This window comes from Carettochelys insculpta, chromosome 19 (genome assembly GCF_033958435.1).
Source record: "Carettochelys insculpta isolate YL-2023 chromosome 19, ASM3395843v1, whole genome shotgun sequence".
NCBI classification, from domain to species: domain Eukaryota; kingdom Metazoa; phylum Chordata; order Testudines; family Carettochelyidae; genus Carettochelys; species Carettochelys insculpta.
This window is the reverse complement of record NC_134155.1, coordinates 8,686,397-8,700,882: the sequence shown is the minus strand read 5'-3', so window position 1 is coordinate 8,700,882 and position 14,486 is coordinate 8,686,397. Positions and strand designations below refer to the sequence as shown.

At 46.8% G+C, this 14,486-nt stretch overlaps 1 protein-coding gene across 1 annotated transcript in view; it reads left to right on the top strand.

Annotated features, from left to right (window-relative positions):
• The window catches only part of ACACA (acetyl-CoA carboxylase alpha), a 248,727-nt gene that overhangs the window by 231,309 nt on the left and 2,932 nt on the right, over positions 1 to 14,486 (top strand). Inside the window, exons 55-56 of the mRNA XM_075013812.1 lie at positions 1,789 to 1,943; positions 4,136 to 4,306. Of these exons, the coding sequence (XP_074869913.1) occupies positions 1,789 to 1,943; positions 4,136 to 4,306 (326 nt within the window). The remainder of the gene's footprint in view (positions 1 to 1,788; positions 1,944 to 4,135; positions 4,307 to 14,486) is intronic.

Genomic DNA, 14,486 nt, shown 5'->3' with positions numbered 1-14,486 from the left:
TGTAGTATGTGGTGACGCTTCCCATCTTGCAATGGAATATCTACTTCAGCCTATCTTTCTAGGTGATGTTGCTGACTGTTCCAACCCAGAACCTGGCTGCAGGCTGCAGCTTCGACAGGAACCTTGGTTGACCTACACTAAGATGTGACCTTTTGTTTTTGCCTGTTTGGCAGGAATGGTTTTCTGTCACTCTGGTCAGGATGTAAGGTTGGGCATCTGTGTCAGTGAGCAGTCCCGTGCGGGTTACATGCTAGAGCTTGATGGACTATGCTGGGTGATGGTTTTCTGAGAGTGTGGCCTCGCCATCCCTACTTTCTTCTCTTGATTTGAACGTCAAGTGGTTCGTGTCCTGCTCTGTTCCAAAGATCTGCATCTGTGACAAAGTCTTTCCATTTGATGTGAAGGATAATAATAAGAGGATTCTATTTCCTAATCTGATGTCTAGAGAAACAATTACAGGTTGAACCTCTCTAATCCAGAACGCTCTCATCTGACAAACTGGGTAATCCAGTACGATTTTAGGTAGCCATATGACCACTTATCATGGGTGTGGCCAAGTTTCCTGGGGTCCCATAAAGTTGGTTTCCACCCCTCAGTCCTGGCTCTCAGTGTTCTGTACTGTTATTTAGCTCTAATTTACCCCTAAGTGTCTTCTAAGAGCCCAACAAGGCCATGGTAGTGTTGGTAATGTGCTAGACAATATTGATCTCTCGTCAGGGAAGTTCTCTCATCCAGTCTCAAGGGTGCCAGATGAGAGAGGTTCAACCTGTACCTCCATATATGCTCAAATGATCCGGTGAATACCCAACATCTAAGAATGTCCATATCTGGGTAGGGAAGCCCCGTGTTTGTAGTGCCACTGTCCCTGGCTGTGTCAGAGTACAGATGGGAAGGAGACACAACTACTAGGTTTGACCTGGGCTGTTCCTCCCACAATAAGTGCATCTCGTCTGAGAGGACAGCCCTCTAATCCTGTGGTTTTTCATTCAGTCTTTACCTCCCAGCCTCTCACATGCACAGCTCAGTGGTGTGGCTATGCTGAGTCTGTACAAGCTGCAATTCCAAGTTGGATCAACCAATTACGAAACAGGGCAAAGTTGAGAAAGTAACTGATTCACATGGATGTATAGCATTTTGTCCTGTCATTAGGACTTCAGGATTTTTAAGAGGTTGCCTTATTTGTTTTGGACAGTGCTGTTAATGCAGTCAGCTGATAATAATCAATAATGGAGTGCTGTAGATTTTCACTTTACCAACATTAACTAATGAAGTCTCACAACTGCCTGGTGGAGTAGGTAGATTAATATTACCATTTTATACCTGGAAAAACTGAGCCCCAAGATCACCCAGCAAGTCACCGCAGACCCAAGATTAGAGTGTAGACCCTCAACTCCCAGCCCTGTGCCTGAATTTATAGTCACTGGAATTATTGGAAAAGACATTGCTGGAGAGGAGCTGGGGAAGGTAGCTGTAAATAGAAAGCAGAACAAAAATGCAGACAGGAAGAACATGGTGTGCGTTGTTTGCTGTGAAACTGTCCAAAGTCCCACATGAACAAAACATCTCATTGCTTATTATCAACTGCTCCTGGGAAACCAAAAGCGCCTGTCTGAAGAGGAAATTCACTGCCTCCCCCCAAAGAACACCTCCAGAATGCACTGTGTTGAGTTCATGTCACATGATTACAGACAATAGACCGGAGGTGGGCTGGTCTCCCCAAATAGTTCTTTTCACACATCTACTTTAAGGTTTCCAGGGTGTCTGATAGGCAGCTTTGTCTGGTTCCAGGCACCCCAGAGCTCAGCCCATCTGAGCGGAAGGAACTGGAGACCAAGCTGAAGGAACGGGAGGAATTCCTCATTCCCATTTACCATCAGATAGCTGTGCAGTTTGCTGACTTGCACGACACGCCAGGCCGGATGCAGGAGAAGGGTGTCATTACTGTAAGTATAACAGATCCTTTCTTTCAGTTTCTGTCAAAAGGCCATGCACTGAATGCAGTTGAGGAAATTGTCCCAGACTGAGCTAAACAAGGGCAGCCATGGCTGAAACCTTCCAGGCCCATCCAGTTAATGATAGAGCAAAGCAGGATCAAAAGCTCCTGCCCTCTCCCAATAATTCTTGCTACAGCACTATCCCTCTCCAGTCCTTCTCTCTGCCTGGAGTTGGTTGCCCAGCTCCTTGGCTTAATAGTAATGTTTTGTGTTTTCCAGCACCTTACTTAGCCTGCATTGTTTTGTGGGCCCATGCTTTCCGGTAACCAGCCGATTAATTTAGAAAACTCACCAGAAGCCTTTCTTTCCAGTGGCAAACTCTGCGTTTACAGGCAGTTAGATGGAGTGTGAAGGTACTGAATGGATGCACAAGGTGATCGTTGGCCAGCCCCATTTGAACAGCGAGTAGAACACTAGAACTGGAAGGGACCTCGAGAAGTCACCAAGTCCAGTCCCCTGCACTCCGAGCAGGACCAAGCACCATTTAGATTGTCCCTGACCAACGTTAGCCTAACGTGCTCTTAAATATCTCCAGTGATGGAGATTCTACAACCTCCCAAGGCAATTTATTTCAGTGCTTAATCAACCTGATGGTTAGGAAGTTTTTCCTAACGTCCAGCCTAAATCTCCCTTACTGCGATTCAAGCCCACTGTTTCTTGTCCTTATCTCAGAGATTAAGGAGAATAATTTTTCTCCCTCTTCCTTCTAACACCCTTTTCGGTACTTGAAAACTGTTACTATATCTCCTCTCAGTCTTCTCTTTTCCAAACTAAACAAACCCAGTTCTTTCAATCGTCCCTCATAGATCATGTTTTGTAGACCTTTAATCATTTTTGTTGTTCTTTTTGGACCTTCTCCGGTTTGTCTACATCTTTCTTGAAAGGTGTTGCCCAGATCTGGGCACAAAACTCCCACTGACACCTAATCAGGGCAGAGTAGGGCAGAAGAATTACTTCTCATGTCTTGCTTACAACACTCCTGTTGTTGTATCCCAGAATATTTGGTTTTTTTGGCAATAGTGTCACACTGCTGACTCATGGTTACCTTGTGGTCCACTATGACCCCTAGATCCCTTTCTGCAGTACTCCTGCCTAGCCAGTAACTTCCCATAGATGGGTTACACAGGTTGAACCTCTCTCATTTGGCACCCTTGGGATCTGATTGGTGCTGGACAAGAGAATATTTGCCTGACCACAGGAGATCAATATTTTCTAGCACATTACCAACACTTGCACTGCTTACTGGGCTCTTAGAAGACATTTGGGGTAAATTTACAGCTAAATAGCAGCATAAAACACTGAGAGCCAGGTAGCTGTAAACAAACCTTATGGGACTGAGGGAAACTTGGCCACACCCATGATATGTAGTCATCCAGCGAACCAAAATCATGCCAGATTATGGATGTTGTCAGACAAGAGAGTTCTGGATTAAAGAGATTCATCCTCCAGTAGAATAGTCTAGCTCTTTTGTCAGAGCTAGCTTAGTTAGTTGCCCTGCTTCCCAAATGCAGTCTGAATTTTATTTTCCCTGGGGCGGTTTGGAGTGTGGAAGTGTTGAGAATATTTTCTGGGGGCTGATAGCTTCTCATGTCCTAGTGTGGAAGTGAAGAGGATTTAGAAGAGGGCAGGGAAAACAAAGCTGCAGAAGGATGGATTAGTACGTCAAGCTGAGGGTTTCAACGGACATCACTCAGAACAGAATTATGTTTGTTTTTTTTTGCAAGCAGCCCAACTGAACTTATCGGCATCTGAGCCTTTCCCCAGCCCCTGCCTTTGTATTGCTGGGGGCTAAGGGAGCACATGGTTTTCTGCAAGTTGAGGAGGATTTTATGGATAGATGGACCTCGGTCCATCACAACTTTTGCTCTCAGATTCTTCCTCCAAATGCAGTTTCCCGTGATAAACTCTCCCTTCCCACCCCAAGTGGGTACAATATCCCATCTCTCTTACATCTCTGTTTTCTGCCTACCTGAGCCAGTGCACCCCAGCAGACAGCTTGTCAGAAGTACTCAGCTATTCTGTGCCCTATTCTATCCCCTTCTACTGTGCTTCATCTCTGAGCTCTACTCTTTACAATGCCCAGGTCCCAGGGATCCTGCTGTGGTCTGCAGAAATTAAATGTGTCTCTGGGTCTCATGCAGGATGTTCTAGAGTGGAGAACCTCCCGGACTTTCTTCTACTGGAGACTAAGGCGCCTTCTTCTAGAAGACTTGGTTAAGAAGAAGATCCATGATGCCAACCCTGAGCTGACAGATGGACAGATCCAGGCCATGCTGAGGCGCTGGTTCGTGGAAGTCGAGGGGACAGTAAAGGTAAAGCAAAGACAGTTCCCTAAGGCCATGCTCATCTGTCTGTGTACCCATTTGAGATCAGGGGCCTTCCACTAGGGAGATAGGAGTCCATGGTTCTAATAGGAATGTCTTGAATTATTGACAGCTCAGAGATGGGGGCGATGGAGGAAGTCCAGGGGCATTTCAGCTGGTTCCTTGAAAAGAGGCTGCTAGTAATGACAAGGCAGCCATATACTCCCTAGCTGTAGTTCCTGCATGGATGATGAGATGTGGGAAATGCCGTGTCATTACAGCAACATGGCCAAGTGTGAATATGGAATAGGTCAAAGAGGCAAAAGATTTTCATATTCAATAGGTTTTTCCCAAACATTGACGTCTGTGCCATTGGCAGCCCATAGTCTTGCCTTTTGTTCTCGTAGGTCCTAGCTGTTGTCACAGAAGGGCTTTGCTTCATTTTTTTTCTTCCACCCTTACCCCCAGTGCAGAAGTTACAGTAGTAAAATATCCTTGAGCACATGAATTGCTTAGGCAGGATTTGCTTTCTGTGGGAGTGATGTACCCCAATGGGTGATGGTAGGCGATACCATATAAAGTAAGACCTAAGCTTCAAGAGGAGGAAAGCATGTTTGAGAAAATTAGTTCAAATATGCTGAGTGGGAGCGTTACTTATAAATGTGATATTTGTCCATCTGTCATAGTTACTTCAAGGATTTGCAGTGGCTGGTTGTAGAATTTTCAGTGGAAGTTGGCCTTAGAAGTTCTGCAAGTGTAAAACAAGGCTTAGCCAGGCTGGATTAGCTACATGAAGTGTTTTCTGCCTTGAAGAGGTCATAGCAATCTAATCTTTCCTGGTGAATGGAAAGAGAAACACACTACAAAGAGCTGCTCTTTTTCAAGGCTTGGGCTTTAGTTTAGCTGCAGAAGAAATATCCATTGACCACCACAGTTGATATTAACTGGCCCCTTTATTGTCAACCTCCACAGAAGCCAAAGACTGAATGGGTCAGGGAAGCAGAATCCCATTTTACCTTCAGAGGTGGCCTCTCAGGGTCAGTGTGAGGACAGTACGTAGCGAAAGTTCCACATGGTACTATGTGATAATTCATAAATCAGCCAAAGACATCAGTCTTCAAGGCTGTCAGTCCAGCCTCTCTTGTCAGCACTGATTTCACATTTATCATGCAAGCTATAAATGTAGTGGAAAGAAATTTTTTTCAATATAGAAAGGGAATAACAGTGGAAAGGGATTGCACAGGTATATAATGAATGTTCTCCCCTCACCCCGTTGACTAAAAGTGGTTTATGGAAAACTCTCCAACTCTCTCTCTCTCACACAATATCAAAGGTGGGGAAGAAAGAGAAGAACATAACTAATTAGCCCCTGCAATCCCCCAGAAAGTGGATTCGTCTGTTGTCACAATTTGAAATGCTGGAACTATACAGAACGCTCTAAAGTGACAGCTCAGTATTTTAATGAATTTGAAACAGGTGAATGAATTCCCCTCCCCCCTCCCAAACTGTGTGAGCAAGAGAATGGCAGAATGCAAGGACGGCACTGCTGGAGCAAGACTTTTCTATCCAAAGTTTCGGTTCGGATGGGGATGTGCATTAGGCAGATCCCTGAAAATGAGGGTCTATTACCGAAGGGGTTGAAGAGCCGGAAGTAGTGTGCCTTTCAAATAAAGCCCATGTCTTCACTGCCTATCTGCAAAATAGTTCATGTTAGCTACTTGGGTAAAACCCCTTAACAATGAAGAATGTTCCCATACTGTCCCTTTTGTTTAGGAAAATTTCTTCCACCTTTGGAGTTCTTGTGTCATTGTTCATCCCCTCTTGTTCTGTCATCTCCCCAACCCAAAAAAAAAAAAAGTGAAAGGAATTTCTGAGATGTGACAAAATAGGTTCTTATGTTTCCCTTGGAGGACTCAGTGATGGTGAATTATGGTATGGGAGTTGAAACCACTGGAACTGCCAGCTTGTGGACAGGTGGAGTTATTGTCTGCCATTCAAGTGCCGAGCTTTGGAAAGGGTTTGGAAATAAGTCAGAGTTGCAATCTCAAAATCTGTTGAGAGCCGCAGCTATTACAAGGCATCATGGTGTTCCTTCAAAACCTCAGACCTTACTGCATTGGTCTTCATCAAATGCACCTTGTTGGGTGGGGCAGGCTGCCTACTCTCGCACAAATTATTGACAGCATGATTCAATGATGCCTAAAGTGAAACTGGCCAATAAAAGATACACATTACTAAAAACCATTAGTATTCATCTGTCACGCAGTAGCACCTACAAATCCCAGATAAAACAAGGCCTTCATGGTGCTGGGTGCTGCACAAACACACAGTAAAAGGGAATGTCAAAGAACTTACAATCTAAACAGGTGGAACAAAGGCTGTGGCATTTAAGCCCCATCTTACAGCCAGGGACACTGAGACACAGAGAGCTTCCCTGAGGTCACATGCAGCACCTGTGATATGGCAAGAACTGCTGAACCCCAGTTGCCTGAGGCCTTCGTCTCTTGTTGAGGTTAAACACTGGGAGGGAATACATTCTGTTCTCTTGTATATAGCCACAGCTCTGCAGGCAAGTGGCTGCAGTACAGTTGTCATACCCTCTCTCTTTTTTAACCATTAATTGGCATTTTAGTAAGTCTCATTAAAATATGAATATGGGGCATCTAAATAGCCCCTTACAAACATGAACTAATGCTTGGAAAAACACCAGAAAGCTTGGGATGGTGTCCTCATTTCAGAGAAGCACAAGCCAGAGAGATGCTGCTCTGCCTACACTGCACAGTGTTTCGATCAGTAACCAGAGCCTGTTAAGGAAGACCACATCCAGCACTGTAGAGCTGTCTCTTAAAGCCCCTTACAAGACTGATATATAAACTTGGGTGGTTTGTTGCTTTTTGAGGGAAAGGATAGTTCTTACTAATGTCCAGCAGCTATCGCTGTGCCAGCAGTGTATTGACTTTTTTTAAAGGAATGCTATGGAGGTCTTGCACCCAGCCCCACTTTATCTGGCTGGGCTGCTTCTTGAACCTGAAGATAGCAGGACAGTGGTGTCTCAGACTTCCTCTCTGGGGGCTGTCCATATGCTGCTTCTCATGAGCAGGCTGCCAAAGGTGATAGAAGATCCAGGACACTAACCATTTCATGTTCCAGCCCATTGGCTTTATTTCATCTGATCATTTCATAGTTTGTTTTTTTTCTCTCTGTCTTTTGTTCTCTTTTTTTTTTTTTTTTTTAAATTGTGCCTGAATTCCAAAGTGGGCAATCTTTGAAAAGAATCTCTGAAGCCCCCCTTTGAGTCTTTTAGAAAAATGAAATAAAAATCTCAAACACTCTAGGAGGAGAAAAAAGTTTTCTCTGGAGGGCAGCAGGATTCCAAGGTAATGTCTGAGCATCTTTAGAAACGGGCATCTCGTTAGCTAATACATTACACCAATCAAGGAGAGTTATCTTAAGCCACAATTAATCTGCTCCCTGGCATATGTTGATAGGAAAGCATCATGCTGTTTCTTAATTAAAAGCAAACGGATTAAAAATGATTAATAGGCGTATTAAATATTCTCCTAAACTAAAAGCTTTGGGATTCCTGGGTAACTCTAGCTTTGTGCAGGTCTGCAAACCAAAAGGCATTTATTGGGTTTTTCCCCCCCCGCCCCCTTCTCCTGAAATCCTCATATGCACCCTACTTTGTATGCAGTGGGCATTTTGTTCACAGCAAGGAGCGAAAATTAGCAAGCTTAAAATAATAAAAGGGGCAAAATATGGATGTTCAAGTGACATCACAGTTTTGAGATAACACAGTGCTATGAAAAAAATCCCAGTGTCACCCTGTGAAGCCCTGATCTCATGGCAAGTGTTTCTCATAATCCAAAAATGTAGCCCACCTTGCTATTTTTCAATGCTCCTGGAAGCCTTAACACTTCCTCTCACCCCGTCTGTCCACAGCATGCCTGCCTGTTTGTCCAAGGGCTGCACATGACCCCACTGTGTGCAGGTGTGCTAGTGTGTGACGGCTGACTTTGTGCTTTGCAATTACTCATGCACGTTGGACTGCGCCGCTGAGACAGTTGTGAGGGTGGCTGGTCAGTGCTGGGTTGCACCGCAGCAGTGGGGTGGGGGGGGGGGGTGCTTTGGAGTGATATGGATGTTGACACAGGGAAAGAAAAAGCATTTGTTTCAAATTGTGGAACGAGAAAAACTTCCACGGAATTCCATGGACTTAAGATGTGGCCATGCGCGTAAGGCGCAAACACGAAGCTTGGAGGTCTGGATGCTGTGCTTGTTCAAAGTGTTGGTATGAATAAGAAAAAGTCATCGTGTGAGCAAAGAGGTAAACCCATCCTGACAATGAGCATGTTGCTCTAGAAGTATGAAATTCACTCAGATGGTACTTGGGTCTTGGATCACATCCCAGCCTTCCATGAGCGTACAAGAGAGAGCAATGCAGCAAGCAGGCCGGGGGGCACCTCCCAGAGGAGCAGGTTACTGGAAATTGAGAAAGAAACCCTTTACATACAGTGGCCTTGGCTACACCACCACCTTTCTTGGAAGGAAGGATGGTAATTAGGGTGTTGGGAGTTTACTAATGAAGTGCTGCCATGCATAGGCAGCACTTCATTAAACAAATCCCCGCCCCCCCCCCCCAAGTTTTAACATTCGACGTACCGGCACACATCTAGCCGTGGCTCACCCGCCGGTACTTCGACGAGCCGGGCAACTTCGACGGCCCCTTACTCCTCAAAATTTGCTTAATGAGGTGCTGCTTGTTGTCAGATGGTACCAGCGTGGTGCTCTGCTCTCTCCAATGTTGGTATCACTCGGCTGTGTGCGTGTTCCCTCTGTGTGCTGCCCTAGCTCTGCAGATCGCCGACACAGCAGACCCGAAGAGAACCCCCCAATGACCACAGAGTCTAGTAAGGTGCAACGGCACCTCGGCCAGGTTTATTGCCATATTGGACACAATAGTAGTTCCCTGTAGACTTCTTAGTCAAAGTCAGGGCATACTACAAATATGCACCCACAGTCAATGGACTCAGCTCAGTCAGTGGCAGGACTTTCCACTGCCCCCTTGGCCGGACCCAGACCACACCCCAGGAATACATTCTTATACGTAAGTACAAACAATTTACACATCACTCCTGACGTATTGAGGTTCAACCCTGCTACATAGTCAAGTGCCGCCTCTCACCTTGCACATGTTGGTTCGAACAAAACAACTCTGTCCATCATATTACCCTTTTGCCCCTGTCATTGGGATGGGTCGGCCTGTTCTTTCTTATCTCTGGAATGTTCCAGGGTAGGGTGTTCTGGTACCATGTTCCTACTGCAATATGCTAGGGAGCTATGTTTATGCAGCATCAGCCCTCTTCTTGCCAACTTGTGAGCAGTGCATTCCTTTAGCTTACAGCTGCACTTTGCTTTCTGTTAGCAAAGTCTTGACCATTATGTTGGTTCAGGCCTAAGGCCTCACACTGGGCCTGTACTTACTACACTGCCTATGCATGGCAGCACTTCGTTAGTAAACTCCCAACACCCTAATTACCATCCTTCCTTCAAAGGAAGGTGGTAGTGGCAACATAGCCAGTGTGAGGTAGCTTTTACACTGAGAGGAGTTTACTGTTTCTGCAGCACTATTAATGTTTTGCAAAGCATATTCAGCTGCCCAACGTTCTGAAAAATTTTCAGTTTGGTGAGCAGAGCCCTAGAAAACAGTCACCCAGCCCAGTCCCTTTTAGGGCTAGAAAAAGATCATTGTTATTGCATGTGAGGTACATTTCTGTTGGTCATCACTAGAGTGGGCCTAGCGTCTTGATGTGGTGCCTTTTTTCTTTTTTTCAATAGCATAGCCTGTTCCAATATTCGTGGGCATCCAATTGAAAAAAACCCAAAACCATAAAACTGCAAAAACAAAACAAAACAAAACATTATATAGGGAAAAAAGAGTCTAATTTTGACCAAAATTAGCAGAAAGGTGCTAAATAAAATTGAAACTGCAGCTCTGTTTAGGAACAGTTTTATGTGTGGGTTTTTTTTTTTAAAGGTTTAGTTAAAAAGACTTCTGTAGTTATATGAGAGGTTGTGCTGTTTTGTAGCTCAGAATACATCAACGTACGTCCTCATTACTCGACTGGGCTGGGTCTGCTATTTTTATGACATTTTTCCGATAGGATGTGCTAACATGTAATTGTCAAACGTATTTTCAGTGTTATCTTTGTGGCTGGAGACCAGCATCGGAAGCACACATGGTACCAGTGTAATTATCTTGCTAGAACAGCCTTCCCTGGCTATATAGTTAGTCTATTCCATAGCAATAGTCGAATGGTGGTTATGAATAACTTCTCCACCCGAGGTGCACTTAAGTGTCCTGGCTGTGTGACTATGAGCACCTCACATAACATCGCTCGGAGCTATGTATGCTCACAAAATAAGTACAGTGATTTGCAGATCCTTGAAACGCTTTTCTGCCGCTCTGCCCCCCCCCGCCCCCCGCCCTGGCCGCCCCAGTCATATGTGGTCAATACCAAGCTGGCACTTCTACATACCGTGGAGCCCAGCCCACTGTGCCGCCAAGGTGTTGTATGGGTGTTTTCATGGTTGCGCTACACCAATGGGGGGGTGTGTGTGTTTTCTGATAGTGAGCACAGCACCTGCAGTTAAGAACAGAATGTCCCACGGGCACAAGCAAACCTCCATTGTTGAGGGAAGCTGCCTGAAGATCCTGGACTGTTGCATGAGTCCATGTGTAGGCCACACAAACTGCCCGTTTTTTTTTGGCGGGGGGAGGTGTCTCTCACTGTGTTCTTCGCAAACACCTAGTGTGCGTTACTCCTGGGCTGGTGTACCACCTGGGCTGTGTGACCATGGCTAAGTGTTTTCACCCTTGGTAGGTGATGAGCTCAGGCCCATTAGAGCAGCCTGCCCTGCTGTTACTAAACCATGGCAGCTGGTGTTGCGCACTGATGTGGAGGATGAGAAGAAATCATTTCTCTTTTGCACAAAGTGAGAGGACATGGGACAGAGCACTGACATGTCTCCACAATGCCAAACGACAGGAATCCCTCCCTCACCAGTGTGCGCTTTGGTTCTACACTGTGGTGTTGCTTGAACGAGATCGGGGCAAGCGACGGGCACAAGAGACATGCAACCTTCTGTCACCTTTTTTTGGGTGACGTGCCCGTTCCGAGTACGTGCAGGCTCATCTGTTGAACTGTTACATGGGTTCGGGCATTTATGGTGAATACAGCAGAGCAAAAGACGCAAGCAGCACTTGTGGCTCAGGTGCAGAGCGGCACGCATGCAGTGCGCTGAGCCTGGGTGTGCTTTGTACACGCGCCAGCCTCACCACCCCCGAAGCAAAGCAGGGCCCAGGCCGGCCATGCCTTAGGCGCACAAAGCCAGGAGCACAACAGGCTCCAGAACACCACAGCCCAAGGTCTGGCATGCCTGTGAGCCACCAAGCCCTTGTTTGGCTGCCACTCATCCTGCCCGGCCACCTGCGTTTTTGCTCTAAACCTCCCCTTGGTTTCTGCCTCTGAGCTGGTGGCCTCCTATGTCCTGCTAACCATCAGCTGCTGCATGGCCTACACCCTGGCATGAGTCCCCATCTCCCCTGTGGGGTCCAGGAGCTGCTTGGCTCCACAGAGGGCGGTTGGAGGGAGAACAGCTGCTCCTAAAAGATTTTGCTCCAGGGGTTGGGTGCAGGAATATTCCATCCCTCAAGGCTCAGAGAGGTGGCCGCATTAGGCTGTAGCTTCAAGAAAAACAAGAAGTCTTGTGGCACCTTACAGACTCACAGATGCTTTGGAGCACAAGCTTTTGTGGCTCTGTGTCTATGTGCGTGTGGGTGGTTTTAGAGGGGTCTTTAAAGAGGGGGGGGGTCCCAGTAAAAGGGAGGGTCAGCGCTGACGAGGTTGATGATAGTTGAGAGGCGAATGCTGAGATGGGTTACTTAGGTCAAGCAAGCAGCTGCATTATGATGACACCCATCTCTCCAATCCCCCTGCCCCCCACCTCCCCACTTACAACACTGAGGGGAAGCCCTGGGCTACAAAGTAGCCTTTTGCAGGCGCCCTCCAACACGCTGCTGGCCACTCCGTGTAAGTTAATCCATGGTGTCCAGGCTCGTAGCGCCACTACTGGTTAGGTTGGTTCAAAAGCCCTTTCTGCCAGCCAAGAAAAGGTTGGTGCAGCTTTGTGTCACAGCTGCTCGTTATTAGGTACCCTTTCTGCGGGGAGGAGGCTGGCCTGAGGGACGAAAAGCGCTCAGGAGGCACCATGACTCCTGTGAACCACTGGTCCCACACCAGCAGCTAGGGTATGCCCACAGGGCAGGAGCCGTCAGGCTAGAGGCCGTGCTCTGTGAAGGGGTCTAGACTCGGGCCACCTACTTCCCAGCCAACTTGATTTTAGAGCCGGCGCTGGTCAACCAGCCATGTGACGCTCAGGTGGGGGCAGTTTAACAGCTGTGGAGAACCTGCACTATGAGTTGTTTCAGCAGACAAAGCCCAAAGCCTGTCACTATCAACAGCCACCATCCACAATAAGATGCAAAGCCTCATGAAATGGGCCAGGCTCTTCACACAGGCCCCCCCCCCCCCCGCATCAAATGGTGGAGGGTAACTGGAAGGGGACATAGTCTTCTGAAATGCCGGTGCTGTCCCTGTCATCACAAGCCATCCCACCTGTCTGCAGGGTCCTGGGGGCGCAGCTGTCTAACCATAGCATGTCAACACCTCAGCAGGTGGGGTTGGGGGATGGCCGGGGGGGGCGCGGTTCCTGGTTATATGTTCTGATTGGCTGTGCTATAGTGTTGAACTCCTATGACACATTAGTGAGCTGTTGCCCTACACTAGGTGTGCTGCTGTCAGCCTAACGCTTGAGGGCAGTGGCAGTTTTCTAGCTGTGAAAAAGGACCTGCCCGCCCCTGCCCCCCAGCAGGTATGGTGACATGTTGGGCACCAGCCTGAGCATCTTGCTGGTGGCATGAGTCAGAGCCCAAGTCCCTTGCAAGCCAGGGGAAGCAAATACTGAGGCAAAAACCATGGATGAGAAGAGCAAACGCAAGTAAGGTGGCTCTCGGCCAATGCTCAGTATGGAGCCATTCTTGTGGACAGAAGCAATTTACCATTGTTTTGCATTTGCAACCATGCCCCCCCCCCCCCACCCGTGTATTTCACCCCAATACTATTATACAACCAGTGCTATAGTCGGCTTAAGTCAAGCTGCTCGCTTGGCTTTGGGACATTGGTGTTCCGTCAAGAGGCGCTACTGTTGCCAACCCTACAGCCACTGAAGCGGAGATTTTTTTTTTTTAATGCATTCACCTATTAAATGATTGTGTTGCGCTCATTGACATTCTGACGTTGCCTTCATAGTGATAACAGTGCAGGAGCGTCCACCTTTAAATGGCAAGCTTTGTGTTTAATTACCCAAATAAAATGACATAAATATGAATGAGCTCTAATGGCGGTACTAGGTTTTTCCGGAAACCATTAACAAAACGATTCTTAAATGATTTGTAAAGAAAATGAGAGGAGAAAAGAGGAGCGAGAAGACTATTAGCTATCTAACACACTCGTGAATTATTATAGAGTCAACTGCTTAACAAATATCAAGCTAAATGATTGTGGCCCCCCCCCCCCCCCCCCAAGAAGTGATTTGTTGCTGAGGCTTTTTCAGCATTGTAGGCCCCCCTCGACCTGGGTTGTTATGCTCACATCTGGGGATCAGGCAGGTCATTTGGTTATGGAAGCTAGACTAGTTAACAGGCCAGACAATGCACCATGGCAAAAGTGGTTCAGTTTCTGGGTGACTTTTTGACCAGTAGGGACCACCATGATCAGCTGGTCTGACCTGCAAAGCACTGGCAAACCTCATCCACTGACTCCCCTCGTAATCCCACAATTACATACATTCAGAATCGCTGGTGAGTTCTGAACGCCTCAGATCATGATGTGAACCCATCAAGCGCCTGAGAAGCCCTTTACTCCAGTTCTTCAGGAAGCTGAAAAACCTGCAAGGTCTCCCTCCATCTGACATGCAGAAAAAAAATTCCACTCGCTTGCAAATTGCCACAACTGCTGCCACCTGGGTGAAACAAAACTGTCTGGACCAAGTCTATTTGCTTAGCCTTTTTATTTAAAAAGAACAGTAAAACAGTTTTCATTTTCCAGCAATGACAAGAGGGCGCTGA